A 23,218-nucleotide genomic window follows, 5' to 3' on the forward strand; every position below is an offset into this window, starting at 1 on the left:
CGGGGCCCACAGGGTCAGCAGATGGGAGCCCACAGGGTCAGCAGACGGGGCCCACAGGGTCAGCAGACGGGGGCCCACAGGGTCAGCAGATGGGAGCCCACAGGGTCAGCAGACGGGGCCCACAGGGTCAGCAGACGGGGGCCCACAGGGTCAGCAGATGGGAGCCCACAGGGTCAGCAGACGGGGCCCACAGGGTCAGCAGACGGGGCCCACAGGGTCAGCAGACGGGGCCCACAGGGTCAGCAGACGGGGGCCCACAGGGTCAGCAGACGGGGCCCCACAGGGTCAGCAGACGGGGGCCCACAGGGTCAGCAGATGGGAGCCCACAGGGTCAGCAGATGGGTGCCCACAGGGTCAGCAGATGGGTGCCCACAGGGTCAGCAGATGGGGGCCCACAGGGTCAGCAGACGGGGCCCACAGGGTCAGCAGACGGGGGCCCACAGGGTCAGCAGATGGGAGCCCACAGGGTCAGCAGACGGGGGCCCATCGGGCAGGGCAGCCCAGCCCAGAGCCCACAGCTGCTCCTCTGCGGCCCGCCCAGCAGGAAAAGAGGTGTCAGACTAAAAGGCACGCCACCCACACCCACACCCACACCCACACCATCAGGGCTGGCCACACTCTCAGTCACTTAAATTACCCCCTGAATAGGTCAGTTTTAACATCTTCAGAACGAGGCACGGTAAGGCCCTGGCCCACAGCAAGGGAAAACCGGCCTCACAGGCTGACACCCCCTCCCCGATATGCCCACCCCAGGCTTCACTCCTGGGCGCTGCCCACCTCTGAGGGTTGGCCAGCTGTCCCTGCCGCCTGCGGGCCCTCCTCTGATCCAGCAGACACCGACGTGCTGGGGTGCCAATGCCCACTCATGGGTCCCAGCACCTCCCCTCACCTCCCCCAGGCAGACGGTCCCAGCTCCAGCTCCTCTTCCTGCCTCACAGAGGAGTCTCCGTGCACCTCGTGTGACCCCTGCAGTGGGCCCCGGGGGGGCAGGTGACCGTGAGACTAGCAGGGGGCCCCAGCTCCAGCCCCTCTGGGGGGCAGCATGGAGCTCGCCCAGGACAGCAGGCCTGGGCTGTGGCCTGGGCCCTTCCTGCAGCCCCAGGTCTGGCCAGTGCTGGGCAGGGGCTCCCGTCTGAGGTCCCCCTGCTGCACCAAGCAGCTGCTGGGTGAAGACAGTGTCCACTGGTCCACACACCCTACACCCGTCACACCAGCTCTGGCCCCAGGAGGAGAGCGGGAAAGACAGGTTTCCTTCTGAGCTCTGCTTCCAGCTGCCGCGGCTGACAGAGTGGATCACAGGGGCGGAGGGCCCCTGGGCGGAGGCCTGGCCTCGCCGGGGGAGCCACGGCCGTGCGGTGTCGGGCGCTGGCCCCTGGGAGGAGGGCGGGGGGGCCCAGCCCTGTCCCCCCCACCTCCTCCTCCTCGTCTCGTGTGAGAAGGCAGGCAGTGGGGACCGAGCTCAGCCTCCCATTTAAGACTCGGCTACCCTGCAGAAACACTTGTGCCCAGGGAGGGGGCGGTGTGGGCTCCCGGGCACCTTCCCTTGGCCACTCTCCCCATGCAGAGAGGACTGGGGTCCCTGAGCTCCCCAAAAGGCCCAGCTCCTGCTCCTGTGATGCGGGGACCCTGAGGAGGCACCTGTTTCTGCCTTGGGCATCACCTGCCATTTCTGACTGGAGGGGTCTCTTTACTGCGAAGGGGCTCTCTGCCGCCAGACTCACCCTTCCGCCTCCTCAGAGCTCTGTCCTGGTAGGGATGCACCCGGATGGTGGTGGGGAACCGGACCGCCCTGGGGTTGCGGGGGAACATCTGCGGACCGGGCACCCAGAGCTGGGTCCAGCTGAGAGCTGGCCCGGCCTGTGGGAGCCCTGGCCGCCCCCACGCAACCTGACCTGACCTCACACCCCCCCTGAACCCCCCTAAGCACCCAGGACCAGGCAGGGAGCCTCGCTGGCCGGGTCCCCGCCCCAGAGATCTTCAGGCCCCCCGACAGGTGAGCGGGGCCCTGGCAGGGCTGGAGCGAGCCCAGCTCCACCCTGGGGCCCTGCCATCTCGGAGCAGTCTCGGCATGGCTGAGCGCACAGCAGCACACACCTGTGCCCACAGCGACCTGGGCTGCCGGCAGCCCGGCTGTGCCCCGACCGCGCTGGCGTGAAGCGGGGCGTGTCTGTGGCTTGGGGACACCCGTGTGTCACAGCCGCGTCTGGGCAGGCGGCGTGGGGCAGAGGACGTCTGTCTGTGTCCTTGTCTGCCTGGAGGCGTGGGGTCCGCGTGAACAGTGCTCTGCTGGGGTCTGCGGGCTGGGTGTGCAGGGAGTGGGCGCCTGCGAGGGAACCTGAGTCTGGGGGCCTGTGGGCTCAGCGACCGTGTCAGGTGTGGGGAGCGCTCGTGTTCACGGTGAACCCCGTGCAGGAGAGCGACTGCGCAGTGTCTGTGCGGCGTGCTGTGCGCCTCTGTGACGTGTCGTGTGTGTGACGTGCTGTGTCTGTGTGATCTGCTGTGTGTCTGTGTGACGTGTTGTGCGTCTCTGTGATGTGTCATGTGTGATGTGTTGTGTGTCCATGTGATGTGCTATGTGTCTGTGTGACGTGTTGTGCGTCTCTGTGATGTGTCATGTGTGATGTGTTGTGTGTCTGTGTGACGTGTCATGTCTGTGTGACGTGTTGTGCGTCTCTGTGATGTGTCGTGTGTGTGATGTGTTGTGTGTCCATGTGATGTGTCGTGTGTCTGTGTGATGTGTCGTGTGTGTGATGTGTCATGTGTGTGATGTGTTGTGTGTCTGTGTGACGTGTCGTGTCTGTGTGACGTGTTGTGCGTCTCTGTGACGTGTCGTGTGTGTGACATGCTGTGTCTGTGTGATCTGCTGTGTGTCTGTGTGACGTGTTGTGTGTCTGTGTGATGTGTGTGTGACGTGTTGTGCGTCTCTGTGATGTGTCATGTGTGATGTGTTGTGTGTCTGTGTGATGTGCTGTGTGTCTGTGTGACGTGTCGTGTCTGTGTGACGTGTTGTGCGTCTCTGTGATGTGTCGTGTGTGTGATGTGCTGTGTCTGTGTGACGTGTCGGGTGTGTGATGTGTCGTGTGTGTGATGTGTCGTGTATGTGATGTGTTGTGTGTCCGTGTGATGTGTCGTGCGTCTGTGTGACGTGTTGTGCGTCTCTGTGATGTGTCGTGTGTGTGATGTCCTGTGTGTCCGTGTGACGTGTCGTGTGTCTGTGTGATGTGTTGTGCGTCTCTGTGATGTGTCGTGTGTGTGATGTCCTGTGTGTCCGTGTGACGTGTCGTGTGTCTGTGTGACGTGTTGTGCGTCTCTGTGATGTGTCATGTGTGTGATGTCTTGTGTGTCCGTGTGACGTGTCGTGCGTCTGTGTGACATGTTGTGCGTCTCTGTGATGTGTCGTGTGTGTGATGTCCTGTGTGTCCGTGTGACGTGTCGTGTGTCTGTGTGATGTGTTGTGCATCTCTGTGATGTGTCGTGTGATGTGCTGTGTGTCTGTGTGACGTGTCGTGTGTCTGTGTGATGTGTTGGGTGGCGAGCACCGGGGCTCCCCCCCCACGCCCCCGGGAAGCAGCCTCTTGCTCCATCTTTCAGAGAAACGGGGGCTGGGTGAAGACAGACTTTGTTTCAAGCCCCACAGCCAGTCAGAGGCCGATCTGAGCAGACGTGGCTGTCAGACCACCGGGGGCCACGGCGGGGAGGGGGACCCGGGGCAGTCTGCCCAGGCCTGGTCACACAGGCCCAGCACCGCCCCCGTGGTCTAGCCAGGCGCCCTCTCTGCCTGCAGTCACTGCCACCCCCGTGGGCCTCAAGGTGCCCCAGGGTCGGTCGTGAATGCGGGTCCTCAGAGCTTATCCCCATGAGCGGGGGCCATGCCACGACCCTGCAGGGCAGCTGAGTGGCCGGAGGTGAGGGGACGGCAGGTGAATGGAGGAGGGCAAGGTCTGACCCCGAGCCGACAGTCCTGGAGCCACACCCGGGGGCCCGGGGCTCCACTGGCCCCTGAAGTCTGTGCAGGATGAAAACTGGGCGCTCCTGCCGCCTGGAGCACCCAGATATGGGGCAGAGATGAGAGGCTGGGGCTTCTGTTCCCCAGACACGCTCTCCACAGGTGACCAGCCTGCAACCAACAGGGTGTGAGTCCAGCGCCAAGCTTGGGCCCGCTTGGGTCCACGTTCTGAGGCTCTTTCAGTGGACACAAAGCTAAACCCAGCCACATCGCCAATGAGCTGGGTGGTCTGTATGGGTTTTGGAGGCCTGGAAGCTCACAGGGACATCCAGAGGGCCCAGGACAGAGGAACAGGCTAACATGGGGTGGGGGGTTTGGGGTAGGGCAGCAGGAGAAAAGAGACCCCGCTGCCCAGTGAGGTGGGGTTGGGGCTAACTCCGGCCTGAGGATCCAGCCCCTCCAAGCCCATGAGAACGATTTCCTGTAACAGGGAGGAAGCCACCGCCAGCCCTGGCAGCCCCTTGACTGTCCCCCTGGGGTGGAGGGGCGGAGACCCACACAGAATGGTCCCGCCCCAGAGCACACCGGCAGGGCCAGGCTCAGACAGAAGTGAAGTCAGGCGGCTGAGGGCTGGACCCTGAAGGCCACGGAGGGAACTCAGGCTGGGGTCACAGCTCACGCGTCCAGAGCTACGAGGGGACCCAGGGTGGGGGGATTGGTCCCTGGGTGCTGCTAACCCTCGGGAGCCTGCTTCTCCTCGGGCATATGTGCCCCGCTCCTGAGGCCTGCCAAGCGTTGCGCTTACACCGTGGGTGAGCTTGGTGGGGCTGTGACCGCAGACACAGGGTGCCCTCACGCGGGGAGACAGCGAGCCTGGCTCCAGGCCTGGCCCCTCCCGACTGCCCCACTCACTTGCCCACTGTCCCCGACCGCAGGCCCTGGACCGCGGCCCCCCACCCATCTCCCCAAAACTGGCCGCAGGTCCCCAGGTCGGCCTCTGAGGTGTCCTGTAGGCAACCCACTCCCCCTCCCCACAATAACCGCGTCTGTCTGCCTGTAGCCAGGCAGGCTGGCAGCCCCAGAGCAGACATCTGCCCAGTGCCCACCAAGCGCCTGGCAGGAAACTCACGCTGCCGTGGACCAGGCGTGGCCAGCAGCGGGGATATGAACAGTCAGGACCCCTCCTCACGGGAAGCTGGGCACCACACAGGAGGCGCCACGCCTAATCCGCCACCTCTGCCTCAGGCAGGGCCATGCAGGCCCCGTCTGCGGGGGCCAACCGCTCGGAGGTGACCGAGTTCATCCTGGTGGGCTTCCCGGGCTCGCTGGGGCTCCACGCGTGCCTGCTGGCGCTGTTCCTGCTGGCCTACCTGCTGACCGTCACCGAGAACCTGCTCATCATCGCCGTGGTCCGCGCCAGCCCCGCGCTGCACAAGCCCATGTACGTCTTCCTCAGCAACCTGTCCTTCCTGGAGGTGTGGTACGTTTCCGTCACGGTGCCCAAGATGCTGGTCAGTCTGGTGGTCCCCGGGTCCCGCCGCATCTCCTTTGCGGGCTGCATGGCTCAGCTGTACTTCTTCCTGGCGCTGGCCTGCACCGAGTGCGCCCTCCTGGGCGTCATGGCCTACGACCGTTACGTGGCCATCTGCAGCCCCCTGCGCTACCCGGCCATCATGAGTCCTGGCCTGTGCAGCCTCCTGGCCGCCGGCTCCTGGCTCTCGGGCTTCACCATCTCTGTGGGGAAGGTCTTCTTCATCGCGCGGCTGGGCTACTGCAGCCCCAACGTCATGAACCACTTCTTCTGCGACGTGTCACCCCTGCTGAACCTGGCGTGCTCCGACGTGGCCCTGGCCGAGCTGATGGACTTCCTCCTGGCGCTGCTCATCCTGCTCGGGCCCCTGCTGCTCACCGTCTCCTCCTACACGGCCATCATCGGCGCCGTCCTGCGTGTCCCCTCCGCCGCCGGCTGGCACAAGGCCTTCTCCACCTGCGCCGCGCACCTGGCCGTGGTGGTCGTCTTCTACTCCGCCTCCCTCTTCATCTACGCCCGGCCTCGTGCCATCTACTCCTCTGACCCCCACAAGGTGGTGTCCGTGGTCTACACGGTGCTCACGCCCCTGCTCAACCCCATCATCTACTGTTTGCGGAACCGGGAGGTCAAGGAGGCCCTGCACAAGGTGGTGCAGCGGGCAGCCCAGGCCCGGGGCGCCACCTCCTAGGGCACGCTCCCCACACGCCCCGGGACCCCCTCAGACAGACAGGCCCGCCTGCTGCGCCAGGAGGCAGTGCTGGGCGGCCCACGGCTCTGAGAGGGAGGCGCTCTGCAGCATCTACAGGGAGAGATGAGGGGAACAGCGCGCCAGCACTGCGGGGGGGGGCACGTCCATGCTTTGCCCCTTCAGCCAGCACTGTGGGTAGAGCCCACCAGGGGGCCTCGGCCTGGGAGAGCTGGCGCTGACCACCCCATCGCTGCGCCAGGTCCAGGCTCCGAAAGTCCGGCCGCTCAGCTATCGTGGCAGCCACTGTGATGGAACAGATGTCCCCTGAGAGGTGCCTAACGTCAGAAATTATGGGTACGGCCCTCTTTCAAAATGGGCGTACTTTCAAATCAAATGCCTGTGAAGCGATCACTTAAAAGGCAGAGTGAAAACACTGGGCCACTGATCTGTTGTCTCACTAATAAAGCTGGGCCACTGATCTGTCGTCTCACTAATAAAGCGAGCATCGCACGCCGGCCTGTTGCCGGGCGCTACGAGGTGCTGCTGAGGCGGGGGTCAGGGAGTCACGCCTGGCTGACACAGTGGAGCAGCGGGTACGGTCGGTCAGGGCCACACAGCAGGACCCCCAAGGTGCCAGGGCCCCAGGCCCCACCCTGAGCCAGCCAGCGGGGCGTGGAGGCTCCGGGGGAGGAGGCAGGGTCAGGCCCTGCAGGACGGAGGTGGAGGCGGGAGGCGGGGCCGGGGGAGGGCAGGCCCCAGGCCAGGCTGAGCTCACATCTGGAAACGCCCCCAGGAAGTGCACGGCCTGGATCTGGGGTCCAGACGGAAGGCGCAGAATAAAGCCTCAGTGTCACCAGGATACAGCGGGAGCCGAACTCAGGACCGTGCCCAAGGGCAGGATGCAGACCCGGGAGGGGAGAGGCCAGACACCACCCTCACCCTCGGAGAAAGCCTGAAGGATGCAGGCGGCTACCTGGACGAGAGGACCAGGCGAGACAGGCATTTCCACTGGATTTATCGCAGCGGGTCGGACGCCAGCTGGGGACAGCAGGGTCTGGGGCTCGGGGAAGGGGCACAGAGGGACGGCAGACCCACTCAGCACAGGAGGAGCGTGGGGACAGGCGGGCGGCCAAGGCTGGGAAGGAGGCCTCAGCCTCAGCCCTCAGCCGGCCCTTTTTTTTTTGAAATTTATTTATTTATTTTAGTTGGAGGCTAATCACTTTACAACACTGTTGTGGCTCTTGCCATACACTGACATGAATCAGCGGGGGTGCACATGCGTCCCCACCACGAACCCCCCACCTCCCTCCCATCCCATCCCTCAGGGTCGTCCCAGTGCACCGGCCCTGAGCGCCCTGCCTCATGCATTGAACCTGGGCTGGCGATCTGTGTCACACATGGTGATACACGTTTCAATGCTATCTCTCAAATCATCCCACCCCCGCCTTCTCCCACAGAGTCCAAAAGTCTGTTCTTTACATCTGTGTCTCTTTTGCTGTCTCACATATAGGGTCATTACCATCTTTCTAAATTCCATATATATGTGTTAATATACTGTATTGGTGTTTTTCTTTCCGACTTACTTCACTCTGTATAATAGGCTCCAGTTTCATCCACCTCATTAGAACTGATTCAAATGCATCCTTTTTAATAGCTGAGCAATACTCCATTGTGTATATGTAGCACAGCTTTCTTATCCATTCATCTGCCAGTGGACATCCAGGTTGCTTCCATGTCCTGGCTATTATAAACAGTGCTCAGCTGCCTCTTCTTTAGGCCACGACACTGCACAGTTCTGAGCCCCAAGACCCTGGTGGGGCGCTCCCTCCCAGACTCTGCAGAGCTGTGGGAGCACCTCCCAGGCCTCCTTGTGTGGGCCCCTCGGCTCCAGGCCACACGCTGGGCCCTGGCCGCTGCGCAGGACCTTTCTCATCCACTCCCAGAGGAGGGTCCTCTAGGTTCAGGCCCACCGCCGCCCTCAATGCCCTCACTCCATGCGGCGTAGCTGCTGGCCCCTCCTCCTCCAGAGACAGAGCCAGCCCCCCACCCCTCGGCCCAGCCCCGGCACCCTCTTCTGCTCCTTCCACATCACCAGCCTGTGGGCTCTGCGACCACCCTCCTGCACTTCCTCCCACGGACACCCCTGCAGGCCCGTCCCGGCCCCCGCCCCTCCCCACCATCCTCCTCAAAGCCCCATTACCCATCGGACAAAGTCCTAAAGCTGTACCAGGACCCTGAGATCCAGCACTCACCCGCCTCCCAGCCTGGTCCCCTGGGGCACCCCGCCTCTCCCCCAACTTCTTTCTTACAGACCAGCAGGACTTGCACACAGAGGCCCCTCAAACCGCCCCAGCTCACAGGGGTGTCCACACGTGTGGAGGGCAAAGGAAGGCACCCTGAGGGATCCACTGTGGGCGGGGCGGGCGGACCTTGGGCAGCAGGTGGTGGGGCGGGGACGAGGCGGGGAACTGGCTGAGCCCGCGCTGCCCCACCCTCCGCCTCGGCTGACGCCCATTCCTATTTCCTCGGACTCTGGAAACTTGTGTATTCCCAGTGGCTACGCCTTTCTTTCTGCACCATGAAGACGCGGCCGCTGCAGCAAAGGAGGCCTGCGTGCCTGGCTCTCCCACTTGCTTGTCAGAGCAGCGGCCAGAAACCAGGGGGACTGCCCAGTGCACCCCACTCCACCCATCAGCAGTGGGGAGGCTAGCTGCCTCGGGCCAGCGCTCCGCCACGATGCCCCCAGCTCAGGTCAAGATCACACCCCTCCCCGGCCCAGCTGACCACGCCCCCCTCCCCACCCCACCCTCAGGTCTCCTGTGTCCTTTCTTCCTCCCACGACCCCCAGTGGAGACCAGCCTTCAGGCAAAGTGGACTGGGCACCACGTGCTCTCAGCTTTAATTCCCCCCAGACAGTGGTAGAGGGACCCTCTCCACCAAGGGGACAACAGCAGCATTTCAGAAATGGGACAGAGTGTGCTGGCTAGGAGGAGCAGGGACCAGAGAGAAGCCTCCCCGGGGAAGCAGGGAGCAATGTGTCCACCAGCTCCAGGCTCACATCTTGTTGTTCAGTCGCTCAGTCGTGTCCAACTCTTTGTGGCCCCACGGACTGCAGCACGCCAGGCTTCCCTGTCCTTAACCATCTCCCAGAGCTTGCTCAAACTCATGTCCATTGAGTCAGTGATGCCATCCAGCCATCTCGTCCTCTGTCGTCCCCTTCTTTTCCCGCCTTCAATCTTTCCCAGCATCAGGGTCTTTTCCAATGAGTCGGTTCTTCGCATCAGGTGACCAAAGAATTGGAGGTCAGCTTCAGCATCAGATCTCCCAATGAATAGTCACGACTGACTTCCTTTAGGATGGACTGGTTGGATCTCTTTGCAGGCCAAGGGACTCTCAAGAATCCTCCAACACCAGAGTTCAAAAGCATCAATTTTTCAGAGCTCAGCCTTTTTTATGGTCCAACTCTCACATCCATACATGACTACTGGAAAACACATACTTTGACCAAACAGACCTTTGTCTGCAAAATTATAGACCTTCTCTGCCTTTTAATACACTATCTAGGTTTGTCATAGCTTTTGTCCAAGGAGCAAGCGCCTTTTAATTTCATGGCTACAATCGCCATCCAGTGACTTTGGAGCCTAAGAAAATAAAGTCTATCACCGTTTGCATTGTTTTCCCATCTATTTGCCATTAAGTGATGGGACCAGATGCCATGATGTTAGTTTTTGAATGTTGAGCTTTAAGCAAACTTTTTCACTCTCCTCTTTCACCTTCATCAAGACATTCTTTAGTTCCTCTTTGCTTTCTGCCACAAGGGTGGTGTCATCTGCATATCTGAGGTTATTGATGTTTCTCCCAGCAATACTGATTCCAGCTGTGCTTCATCCAGCCCAGGCATTTCGAATGATATTCTCTGCATATGTTGATAAACAGGGTGATAATATGCAGCCTTGACGTACTCCTTCCCCAATTTGGAACAAGTGTGTTCTTCCATGTCCTGTTCTGACTGTTGCTTCTTGACCCACATACAGATTTCTCAGCAGGCAGGTAAGGTGGTCTGGTATTCCCATCTCTTTAAGAATTTTCCACAGTTTGTTACGATCCACACAGCTGAAGGCCTTAATGTAGCTCACTAGGGGCTGAAAATGGGGGGTTAGGGAAGGCAGCAAAGCCCAGTGTGACCCTTCAGAGCTCCAGAGACAGAGGCCCAGGGAAGACACATCCGGACATCTGAGGGAAAGAGGCCCCAGCTCTGGCCCTGGTTCCTTCAGACGGGAGCTTGGGCAGAACTTCTCTGAGGAACTATCCTACACATGCCCAGAACCAAGGACACTCATGTCGGGTGTGCCAGCCCAGAGACGCTTCCTGAGCATGGATCGAGGACTCGGCCGGGAGATCTGATGTCTAAACAAGAGGACCAGAGACTCAGAGGTGGACCAATCAGGCTGGACAATCAAGCACTTCAAATCAGTGCTTTCCTGGAGGACAACCAGATACGGGGAATGAACCACGTTTTAATCTCAAAAGCACCAAAGAGACAAGGCTCAGTGAGGAACTGCCAGGCTGGGGGTCGCGGACCACTGGTGTCTGGCGGGGGAGCCCTGGACTCAGCCCCCAGGCAACTGAGGCCCCACAGGCCCCACTGACACAGTGACCCTGCAAACCCACGACCTGCCTGGGAAGCGGCAGCACACAGGGTATGAGGGTGATGCAGACGAGACCCAGCTCCCTGGGGCCCCGGACAATCAGAACACGAAGTGCAGACTCTGACCTTGGCAGGATCGTAGACAACCAGCACCACCACGTGTCTGGAAGAAGTAAAAACCAACAAAAGTCCCTCCTGGAGGAAGATAACGTCAGAGTGAGCACCAAGCATTCCTTCAAACTTTGCTTCAACTGTAATCATCAGCACAAAATCAAAGACGATCAGGCGCACGAAGAGGCGAGAGACCACAGGCAACAGCCAGTGCCAGACCAAGGGGGCCTGAAACCAGCTGGCTTATGAGACCAGGCAGGCGCGGCAGGAGACGGAGCAGCCGTGGGCGTGACCCGACGGACACGAGAGGGTGCTTCACGGACACAGACGGGGGCGTGCTCTTTCAGGGCACGAGGAACGCAGCCCCGCACTCCCCACCGCACTGAGCACGACAGAAGTAAAACGAAACTAACAAAAGAGTGAGACGTCTGGGAAGTCTCCAGCTATTTGGAAACAGCACATTTCTAAATAACCCGTTAGTTACACAAGAAATCAGAAGAGTAATAAGAAAATGTTTTTAAATCAATATAAAAACACAACATATCAAAAATTGTGGGATTCCCCTAAAGCAATACTTAAGAGAGAAATTCATAGCCTCAAACACCTACGTTAGGAAAGAAGGCCGGCCTTAAATCAATGAGATGAGCTTCCATATGAAGAAACCAGAAATATAATAATAAACTAAGCACAAAATAAACAGAATAAAGGAAATGATAAAGATCAGAACAGAAATCAGTGAAATAAAACATGGGAGGGAAGGGAGAGAGAAAGAAAGTCAATGAAACCAAAAGCTGCTTCTTTGAGGGCATCGATAAAACTGATATATCTCTACTCAAGCTGATCAGGAAAAATAAGACACGAATTAAAAATATCAAGATTGAGAGTGGTGACATCACTACATAGTCTTCAAAGTGTAAGAAAACATTATAAACAACTTTGTGCCAATAAATTTAACAGCTTAGATTAAATAAATAGCTTGAAAAACACAAAGTACCAATGCACTAAGAAGAAACAGGGAACCTAAGTAGCCCATTATCAGTTAAATTTGCAAATAAAAACTTCTCCATACCCCCAAAAAACTTCAGGAGAGATGGCTTCACTGGTGAATTCCCCAAAGCATTTAAAGAAAAAAAATGCACAAAATTCTCCAGAAAATTGAAGAGAAGGGAATACTTCCCAGCTCATTCTATAAGGCCAATGTTACCTTGATTCAGAGGCAAAAGAGATATTACCCAAAAAAACAAAAGCTACGGGACATATTTCTCCTGAATATACACACAGCCTTTCTAAACAAATTTAACCCATAGAATCCAACCATGTACACAAGGCATAATACATCAGGCCCAAGTGTGGTTGGTCTTAACATTTGAAAATCAATTAATGTGACTGATTACAGATCTTAAAATAACAACAGACTTTAAAACATCAACAATATAACGACAGATTTTAAAAGACAAACCATATAATCATCTCAACAGATGCAGAAAGACGTGACAAAATTCATTCCTGAAAACCTTCATCCCTGGAAAAAACTCTCAGCAAACTACTGATGGCTTATGATGAATGTGATCAGTGCTGCCAGATTCGTGGTTCCGAAGGAGAAGATTTAACTCCAGGACCAAAGCCAGTCTCAGTCACTCAGAACTTTGTGTCGACTTTATTTAAAGTGGAAGTGACAGAAAGCGCTTCTGACACAGACCTCAGAAGGGGGCAGGAGAGTACCTGCCTCACTAGTGTAAGCGGGGTTTTGTATACTTCTCAACCAGCCGCTGAGAATAGATAGAAATACCTCAAGGCTGGAGCATTTTGCCCAGACCCCTTCCCATAACATACATCCCGGGACGACATCAGCACAAGAAGGAAGGTTAACCCAGAGCTCAAGGCTGTGGGCGTTTTACCGAGGCCTTCTTCCATAACATTCATCCAAAGTTCAAAAAGAGGCATGTCCTTGAACAAGAGATACTGGTGCCTGCAAGGCCTACATGTCTAAGGCAAAAGAATGAAATAGAAAGAATGTTTAGGGCCTCCTTAAAGGGGCCTTAGGCTTGGACTCCTTATCAACCTGCCTAAGTTAGCTCTCTCACCACCAACACGAGAACCTCTCCAGTCTGACAAGGCACATCTGCAGAGCACCTGCCTCAGCACCAAGAACAAGACGGGGGTCTGCGCTCACTGCCCCAGTCCACACTACTGGAGGGTCTCGCCAACCCAGCACTGTAGGAGAGAAATACAAGGAGTCCAGGCAGAAAAGGAACAAGCTGTTCACAGCTGACACATCCAGCAGAAGGGACAAGGTAATGGAATCCATAAAAAAGTGAGTAATAAGGTTGCAGATACAAGATCAATATTCAAAATCAACTCTATTTCTATATACTAGTAACAAGCAATAGGAAACTGAAATACTTTTCAAATATTTCAAAATAGGTAAGTGTAAATCTTACCAAAGATGAGAGCCATGCACTGAAAACCACAAAATGATATGGAGAAGATTAAAAACCCATAGTGATGGAGATGTAAACCACATTGTCTCTCTGAAAGACTCAATATTGTTAAGACAACAACCCCCTCAAACTCTTCTGTGGATTCAGTGTTATGTCAGCCAAAATGTAAGCAGGCTTATCTAGACACTACCAAGCTGATTCTAAAATTTAAAGCAAAGGCCCTAGGATAGTCAAAATAACTTTGCAAAAGAGCAACAAAGTTGGAAAAATACAGCCAGATTTCAGATCTTATTATAAGGTCACAGAGAGCAAGACAGTGTGGTGTCAGCATCGAGACAGAATAGCAGGTCGTGGAACCGAGCAGAAAGAGGGTGCGTGTGTGCGACCCCTGGCTGTACCCGCCAGGCTCCTCTGTGCACGGGATTCTCCAGGCAAGAATCCTAGAGCAGGGTGCCATTTCCTACTCCCGAGGATCTTCCTGACCCAGGCAGCAAGCCCACTACATTGGCAGGTGGATTCTTTACCACTGCCCTACCTGGGGAGCCTGTCTGTTACAGGAGAGAGAGGCTAGAAACAGACAAATGATTTTTGGCAAAGACGCAAAGGAGAAAGAAGAGTCTTTACAATAAACATTGCTGGATTCCTCAAAATGGGCTTTAATGACTCACACAATATAAAAATAAACTGAAATAGATCACAGACTTAAATATAAAACCTGAAACTTCTAGAAAAATAACTTGAAGAAAAATCTTGTTTACTCTGGGTTAAGCAAAAATTTCTTTGCTAAAAAGTAAAACCAAAATCCATTTTTAAAAAAATGTATCATTGGATTTCATCAAAATTAAAATCTGCTGTTCAAGAGGCACAGTTAAAAGCCAGCCTGACAGAGAAAATGGTTTACAACCTCAGACCCTTTACCTCAGCAACTTGTATCTGAAGCCCAAGAATAACACAAAGACCTCAGCCGTTAACGGGCAAACCGTCTGAACAGACTCCTTAGGAAGAGCAGACAGGCAGACCAGAAGGCACCGGGAAGACGGCGGCCCCCGCTCTTGGCGGAACTCGTCTCTGCTCGACCGTGGGGCTGAGGCCCATCTCCCTCCCGGCTGCTCCAGGAGGCCCCCACACGAGCCCCTCAGACGGCAGCAGGTTGGCCCAGAAAGCGTCCGTCGCTCTGCGTGGCTGAGGCTGGGACAGCCCCCGTCGTCGCTGCTCTCAGGGCCTCCCGTTGTCCTCCCAACATCAGCAAAGATGAGCTGGAGAGAAGCCAGGCGCTGGGCAGCCCGCAGCTCCTCCGCCCAGACGGCGCTGGCCGACGGCGCACCCTACCCCTCCACTCTTACCTTGTAAAATGTGCTTTTAAAAGGATCTTTATTCAAATTACAGAAGAAGGGACTGTAAGGTGAATTCTAACAAAAGTAAACCTTGTTTACTGATAATAATGAAACCAGTGTTATCAGGAAGAAATTCCATGTCAGTGCAAGGTATAATGTTTTGCTTTAAAACATTGTCTTTAAAGAGAGTTTCTTGTAATACTGGCAACTGAGCCCAGGTTTTACTTGTGACCGTGGAGCAACTCCTGAGAAATGCCCGCACTGCGCGCTTCAGGTGGACAGGGGCTGTGTCTCCCACTCCCGTGTCAGCACCTAGCACGGCGTGCCTAGGACAGAGCCAGGTGCACTCGCCCAGGACCTGGCCGGGGACCTGGCCCTGGGTGCGCGGGGCGCGGGGAGGTTCCTGCCCTCCCTCAGGAAGCGCGCGGTTTGGGAGCAGGGGCCAGCCCAGGCCACATCACCACCTCGTTCTCCCCTTCTTTTTTTTTTTTTTTGAACAACAACAACATGCCTTTTTATATAAATTTGGATATTAACTTATCTGTATAAGTTCTCCCCTCGTTCTCCCCTTCTTGAAAAGGCAGGTGCAGTGTTGCTGACCATGAGCACGGTGTGTACGCGGGGCTCCAGCATCACTCACTTGCACAACAGAACTTTACAGCCGTTGACACAGACGCCTCTTCGCTCCCCAGCTCCTGGCACCTCCACTCTGCTCTGCTGCTGTGAGTTAGCCTCCTGCTGACGCCTCACGTGAGCGCAACCAGGCACCATCTGTCCTCTGCGTCCAGCTTATTTCACTGAGCACGATGTCCTCCAGGTTCATCCGTGTTGTCACATACAGCAGGATTTAGTTCTTTTTTAAGGATGAATAATAGTCTATTGAATGCACAGCAAAGAAAACCATCAAGTAAATGGAAAGACAACCTACAGAAATATTCTGCTAAATGACATCCACTGGGAAAAAGTATTGCATTTCCTCAAAAAATTAAACATAAAACTACCATGTGATCCAGAAACTCCACTCCTCAGTACATATCCAAAACAAAAACAGATACACGCACCCCAGTGTCCACACCAGCACTCTTCACAGTAGCCGAGACACGGAGACAACCCAAAGGTCCACTGACGAGACTGGGTTAGGACGACGTGGCTCATGCACACAGTGGACACTGCCTGGCCACAAAGATGAAAGAACGCCACTTGCAGCAACATGGATGCCCGGGACCATCCCACTAAGTGAGCTAAGCCACACAGAGACAGGCGGCATCACATGATGTGACCCACATGTGGAGTCTAAAACATGACACAAAGAATGTATTTATAAAACAGAAACAGCCCCACAGACACGGAGGGGAAGCAGGGCTGAGAGATAAGTGAAGTTTGGGGTAACATACACTCCTTCTATAAATGAAACAAACAAGGTGGGCCTGCTGTGTGGCAGGGAACCACGTCTGATGTCTCGTGATGACCTGTGATGGGAAGCACCTGAGGAAGAGCGCGCGTGTGCGCACACACACACGCACGCACACACACGCGCGCGCACACACACGCGCACGCACACACACGCGCACACACACACACGCGCACGCACACACACGCGCACGCACACACACGCGCGCGCGCACACACACGCACGTATAACTGAGCGCCTTTATTGTCCACCTGAAGTGTGAATCAACTATACTTGAATTAAAAATTAACTAATTTTTAAAAAGGAAAAAACAACACGTGTCTACCCGTTGCGCTGCCCCTTCCGGCCCGGCTGCCTCCCCGTGGCGGGACCGCGTCCTCTCATTCCCGAGCGAGGAAGCGGTGGACAGAGGCTCAGACTGGGCTCGGTGCTGTGCTCGTGATGCAGCCGCGAGCCTCCCCTGCAGAGGCTCTACCCCTGCTTCATCCTGCAAGACGTCAGCACGCCAAGCGCACTGTGCTGCGGGGCGGCCTGGTCACGCCCACATCGGGACTGAGCGCAGGGTCACGGGGCGTGTGGGAGGCGGAGCAAGACCCCGCCCCAGCTCCTGGCAACGGCGGTGTTGCCTCAGGTGGTCCCGCGAGCAGTGGCTGCGTAAGCCATCACCTGCTCACGGCAACACTATGGCCGCACAGACTCATCTGTTTTGAAGCGAGCTTGTTAGCCAAGCACATGCATTTCAGATGGAGAGGCTGGGGCGCATATTGAGGACATGGCTGGTCCACGGTCTCCAAGGCGACCCTCAGACCAGGTCAATGCTGAACATCAGCAGGACCACCCCAGTTCCATCCTTTGGGCCACTGGAATGAACAGAAAGCTGCATTCTGCTCTCCTGAACCCAAGATCAAGGGAGGTCTGACTTATATCCTAATGGCAAACAAGCAAGAAGACAGACCCACTTCCTTAGTCATCAGTTCAGTTCAGTTGCTTAGTCGTGTCCGACTTTTTGCGACACCATGAATCGCAGCACGCCAGGCCTCCCTGTCAATCACCAACTCCCGGAGTTCACTCAGACTCATGTCCATCGAGTCAGTGATGCCATCCAGCCATCTCATCCTCTTTCGTCCCCTTCTCCTCTTGCCCCCAATCCCTCCCAGCATCAAACTCTTTTCCAATGAGTCAACTCTTCCCATGAGGTGGCCAAAGGACTGGAGTTTCAGCTTTATCATCATTCCTTCCAAAGAAATCCCAGGGCTGATCTCCTTCAGAATGGACTGGTTGGATCTCCTTGCAGTCCAAGGGACTCTCAAGAGTCTTCTCCAACACCACAGTTCAAAAGCATCGATTCTTCAGCACTCAGCCTTCTTCACAGTCCAACTCTCATATCGCATACATGACCACAGGAAAAACCATAGCCTTGACTAGAGGAACCTTTGTTGGCAAAGTAATGTCTCTGCTTTTGAATATGCTATCTAGGTTGGTCATAACTTTCCTTCCAAGGAGTAAGCACCTTTTAATTTCAGGGCTGCAATCACCATCTGCAGTGATTTTGGAGCCCCCAAAAATAAAGTCTGACACTGTTTCCACCGTTTTCCTATCTATTTGCCATGAAGTGATGGGACCAGATGCCATGATCTTAGTTTTCTGAATGTTGAGCTTTAAGCCAACTTTTTCACTCTCCTCTTTCACTTTGATCAAGAGGCTTTTGAGTTCCTCTTCACTTTCTGCCATAAGGGTGGTGTCACCTGCATATCTGAAGTTATTGATTTTCTCCTGGCAATCTTGATTCCAGCTTGTGCTTCTTCCAGCCCAGCGTTTCTCATAATGTACTCAGCGTATAAGTTAAATAAGCACAGTATGATACACACACTCCACGATGGTCAAAATGAAGACAGACGGTACTACGTGTCAGCGAGGATGCGGGACACGACTACAGCCCTGAAGGGACTGGAAAGTGCAGCACTCGCCGGGGAAGACAGTGATCTGTAAAGGCGGACACACACTGACCTGGAACCCAGCAGCTTCAGTCCTGCATATACACCCAACAGAACTGCACGAGTGTTCTCCCCAAAGACATTATTATCAAAGCAACATACTTTATAATAACCTAAAGACAGAGACAACCTCAACGACGGAGCAGGTGAACCGTGGTCTGTGCGGTGGAGGACAACCAGCAGTGAGGACTAGCGAACAACAGCCACACACACGTGACATCAAGCGAAAACGGCACAAAAGACCACATTCTGTGTGATCCCACTTATATAAAAATGAAAAAAAAAAGGCAAAATGAATCTGCTAGGTGGTTGAGATTGTGGCTGCCCTTGGGGACCCCCAGGGGAAGGAGGCGCTGGGATCGGGGGCTCCAGCCCCATCAGGTTCTCGGTCTGGTGTATACAGGCAGAAGAAGGGTGACCTGCACACACTGAGGCCGGCTGGTCTTCCTCCCGGGTGTGCCCCGGGGCCGCCAGCAGACCCGCCAGAAGGACTCCACAGGGAGACTCCACGGGGACTGGGAGAGCAGGCGGCCGCCAAGGCCTGGACACTCTCCACGCCCCAGCCCTGTGGCCTGGGAAGTGGGAGGAGGAAACGGTCTAGGTCTCACTCACCTTCCCCTCCCACGGCCCTGCCTCCCAGCAGACACCCCCCGCTCTCAGGAGGGGCATCGCCTGCCTGGGAGAAATTGCTTGTTTAAAATTAATTGTCTCCTCCGAGCTGAACCCCAGAAGGATGCGATGTCATTGTTAATTGGGAAGGTCCTCACCGTCCTCAGCGTGACATCCTGGCATGTCGCCCGGGCCTAATGAGCCAGAACAGCCCCCACCTGCTGACCTTGGGCCTTCACCTGCCTTCTTTTTAATGATGCCCCAGGGCAGGCAGCCCCTCAGCGCGTAGCTCCAAAAACTTTTCCCATTATTCTAGACCAGAATGCTCATCAACTGTGAGTTGATTGGGCACCAAGGGGATTCTGAAGGATTCCCCAGCTGCCTGAGGAACACAAACTTGTCTCAGAAACAGAACTCAGCAGACATTCCCTCGGGTGCAGCAGGTCAGGGAAGAGGCAACTGATGAGCAGCCGCCCCAGACTCCACTGTACAGGCTGCTGAGATGGGCAGGGACAGCCTGCCCTCAGCTCTTGGCCCTTGAGCAGGACACCTGCTGCCCAGAGAAGCCTGTGGGGCCAGACACCCTGGACACACGTCTGTCTGCAGGAAGATGGGAAACAAGGCCTGAAAACCCAACACAGGCAAAAACCCAGACACCGTCAGGGCCTGCTGCCAGCAAGGAGCTGGCACCTCCCGGCCCAGCAGGTGTCCCCCAGCAGGTGTCTCCTGGCTCAGCAGACGTGTCCTGGCCAGTACCTACCTGGGAGAAAGCTGCAGCTGAGTTCAAGTGTGTGCGCTTGAAGCTGCTCATTCCAAGTCCCTCTGAGGGTGGGCACAGGAATTCCATGTCTGTAGGTTTTTCCTAGGCCCTGGGGGAATTACTGCAATTGTCCAGAACTCTCACACATCTCTCTCAGCCTGGTGCAGGGACTCCCACTCTCCTTCTCACAAGCCCCAGCCCCAGCACCTCACCAAACCACTCTGTCTCAGCCATGTGAGCCCCACCGCCTCAGCCAGGCTGAGCAGAGGCAGAGCTGTTGCAGGGAGCACCTCCCCTCTCAGCCCTGTCCAACCCCTCCCTGGGACCACTCCTCCCAAGCTGCTATTGCCTCACAGTCCCAACCTCTTAGCATCAGGGGCCCAGGCCACTCATCCAAGGTCTCTCTCCTCCGTACCCTTCTGTGGGGTCTCAGTCAGTCCTGTGGTTTTCTCTGTGACATTCTCCAATGCCCCTGAAGACCAGAACCGTGTCCAGCTGCTCCATCACCATCTCCACTTGGATTATTCGGACATCTGCTGACCTCATGGACCTGATGTGTCCATGTGTGTGCTCAGTCGTGTCTGACTCTTGTGACCCCATAGACTGCAGCCCACCAGGCTCCTCTGTCCATGGGATTCTCTAGGCAAGAATACTGGAGTGGATAGCCATTTCCTTCTCCAGGGGATCTTCCTGACCCAGGAATCAAACCTGGGTCTCCTGCATTGCAGGCAGATTCTTTAGCGACTGAGCTATGACGGCATGGAACTCCTGAAATGCCCCAAACCTGCTCTATCCCCAGCTGTCTCCTCCTCTATAAATGGAGTCCATCCCTCTAGCTGCTCAGAATCCACATCACCCTTGGCTCTTGGTTCTGTCTCATATCCCACCGTCAGCCAGCAGCAGTCCTGGCGGGTCTACTTTCGGAGCATTCGGCGCCCTGCGGCTTCTCCCCCGTCACTGCTATCCTGCCCCATCATCATTGCTGCTTATTTGAATTTTCACCACGGCTGCCGCCATTCAAGTGTCTTCTCAGTGTAGCTGCCAGAGGGAGCCTTACCAGCACAGATAGATCGCATCACCCCTCCACTCACTTTGGAAGCCACCAAAGTCTCCCAGCCCAGTCAGAGCACAGCTAAGGCCTCATCACAGCCTGCAAGATCCCACATAACCTGAGTCCCCTCTGACTTCACCTCCTCCTGCTGGACCCCTGAGTCACCTCGTTTCAGACAGAGACTTCACAGCTACTGCTGTTCCTCACACATTCTGGAAATACTCCTGCCCTGTGTGGAGGGGAAAGAGGAGAGGGTAAGGCACGGGAAATAAATAGAAAGAAGAGGAGGAGAGAATGAATGCCTGGGTGGACGGATGGACAGATGGATGAACAGTGGATGGTGGATGGATGGATGGACGGTAGATGGATGGACAGATAGATTAGAGGATGGATGGAGGGATGGATAAATGGTAGATGGATGAAGAGACAGATTAGTGGATGGATGGATGGATGGTAGATGGATGGACAGATACATTAGTGGAAGGATGGATGGATGGATGGATGGGTGAATGGTGGATGGGTGGACACACAGAACAGTGGATGCATGGATGGATGGACGATAAAGAGTGGACAGGTGGACGGATGGATGGACGGGTGGGTGACTGGGCCTGTGGGGGGTGGACGACAGTGCTGAGTGTGGGACATGGATGAATGCCACTGACTCCTGCCCTCAAGAGACTCACAGTCTGGGGAAATTGACACTTGCCAGGAAGACCCTGTGTGTTGCTTCCCATCCCATAGGTGACCTAGGATAGAGTCAGGAGTCACCCAACACAGCTTAGGGGATGGAGGGCCCTATTCACAGTCTCAGAGACACCCTCAGACCAGATGGTCCAAACAGAAACCAAGGCCAGACACAGCCACGTCCACAAAAGCCACAGAGCCCAAGTGAAGACCTGGGGCACCAACCTGCACTCAGGGGAGAGTGTCAGGCAGGCGTGTCCAGCTCTCTGTGACCCCATGGACTGTAGCCTGCCAGGCCCCTCTGTCCACGGAATTCTCCAGACAAGAATACTGGAGTGGGTTGCTATTCCCTTCTGCAGGGGATCTTTCCAACCCAGGGATCAAACCCTGGTCTCCTGAATTGCAGGCAGATTCTTTACTGTTTAAGAAACCAGGGAAGCCCATTTTAGGACGAAGGTGTGCCTTAAAGGCCAGTGGAGTCCTTCAGTCACAGGCTATTCACTGGGGAGGCAGTGGGCAGGTCATGAGCATGACTGACCCTGTGGCTCTGCAGGGGCTTCAGTTGCCCCAAGAATGGATGTGGGGCCCCTGGGAGCACAGGGTGGAGGAGGAAAGCCAAGAACTGAGGTTTAAGAAAGAACGTGGTGTCAGTAGAAGAGGGAAGGATGCTCCCAAGAGTGGGGCCAGACTGCAGTCAGCTGCATCATGGTACGAGTGTGTCCTGATGTGGCCAAGGTGATGAGATACTCGAGGCTCCACCATCCCCTAGACAGCAACCAGAGAGTGTCCCACCCTCCGCTCCTCACCCCATATCTGGGTGTCACCACCCTCAGGTCTCCTCCCCACCTTTGCAGCCACCATCTCATCATGTCCCTGTTGCTTCTTACCTCAGTCTACAAGGCCAGCATCACCCTAACACCAAAACCAGACAAAGACATCATGAGAAAGCAAAACTGTAGATCAGTCTCGCTCATGATCATAGATGCAAATATCATAAACAAAATATTAGCAAATCAAACCCAACAATGCCTTTTAAAAAATTTATACCACAACCAAGTGAAATTTATTCTAGGTTGGACATCTGAAAACCAACTAATGTAATCTATCATATAAAGTCTAAAGATGAAAAATCATCTGATTATACCACTAGATGGAAAAAAAGAGCATTTGACAAAATCCAATAACCATTCAAATTTTGTTCTACAAATGCTCAGCAAACTAGGAATGGAAGAGAACCTCCTCAACTTGATAAACAACATCTGCAAAAAAAGTCATGTTTTACTGTGAAACCTAAATACCCTCCACCCTGAGACTGGAAAAAGGCAAAAATGTGCCACCTCAGCAATTCTAATCAGTGTCGTATGGGAAGTCCCAGCTAGTGTAATAAGACAAGAAAAGGAAATAAAAGGATATCAACTGAAAAGATAGAAACAAAATTCTTTTCCAAATAAAATTTAGAAAAGCAAGTTTAAAGATGTATGTAACTAATAATTACAGCAAGGTTGCAGGATACAAGGTTAATATATAATATCCATTGTTTTTATATATGCCTATATAACAGCAATAAGCAATCAGAATGTGAAACTGAAAACAATACTATTTACATAAACATGAAAAACTGAAATACTCAGGTATAAATCTAACATGATGTGTACAAGACCTATATGAGAGGAAACTAGAAAACTCTGATGAATAAAATCAAAGAAAATCGAAATAAATGGAGAGATAGTCTATGTTCATGGATAAAAGACTCAAGTTGTTAAGATGCCAGTTCTTCTCAGTCTTATTTATAAATTCTGTGTAGTTCTAATCAGAACTCTAGCAAGTTAATTTGTAGATATCAACAAACTGGTTCTGCGGTTCAGCATCACCACAGCAAAGGCAGCAAAGGGGGAGGATTGACACTAGCCAACTTCAGGGTGTGTTATAAGGCTTCGGAAATCAAGACGGTGTGGATTTTGGTAAAGAGGAGACAAGTAGATCGATGGAACAGAAATACAGAGCCTAGAA

General features: G+C 54.8%; 2 protein-coding genes and 1 long non-coding RNA gene across 3 annotated transcripts in view; 1 reads left to right on the plus strand and 2 right to left on the minus strand.

The window, feature by feature from the left end:
* LOC106700651 (uncharacterized) overlaps positions 1 to 23,218 on the minus strand; it is a 194,254-nt gene that overhangs the window by 36,851 nt on the left and 134,185 nt on the right. The gene's annotated exons all lie outside the window — the stretch shown is intronic.
* Positions 1 to 23,218, minus strand: part of LOC138985829 (uncharacterized) — a 55,973-nt gene that overhangs the window by 5,267 nt on the left and 27,488 nt on the right. Inside the window, exon 2 of the long non-coding RNA XR_011462789.1 lies at positions 15,340 to 15,575. This is a non-coding gene — a long non-coding RNA (uncharacterized lncRNA). The remainder of the gene's footprint in view (positions 1 to 15,339; positions 15,576 to 23,218) is intronic.
* On the plus strand, positions 5,200 to 6,165 carry LOC102279997 (olfactory receptor 226-like). The gene has a single exon (XM_070363767.1). It carries the CDS (start codon positions 5,200 to 5,202, stop codon positions 6,163 to 6,165), a length of 966 nt encoding a protein of 321 aa, XP_070219868.1.

This window comes from Bos mutus, chromosome 26 (genome assembly GCF_027580195.1).
Source record: "Bos mutus isolate GX-2022 chromosome 26, NWIPB_WYAK_1.1, whole genome shotgun sequence".
Classification (NCBI taxonomy): domain Eukaryota; kingdom Metazoa; phylum Chordata; class Mammalia; order Artiodactyla; family Bovidae; genus Bos; species Bos mutus.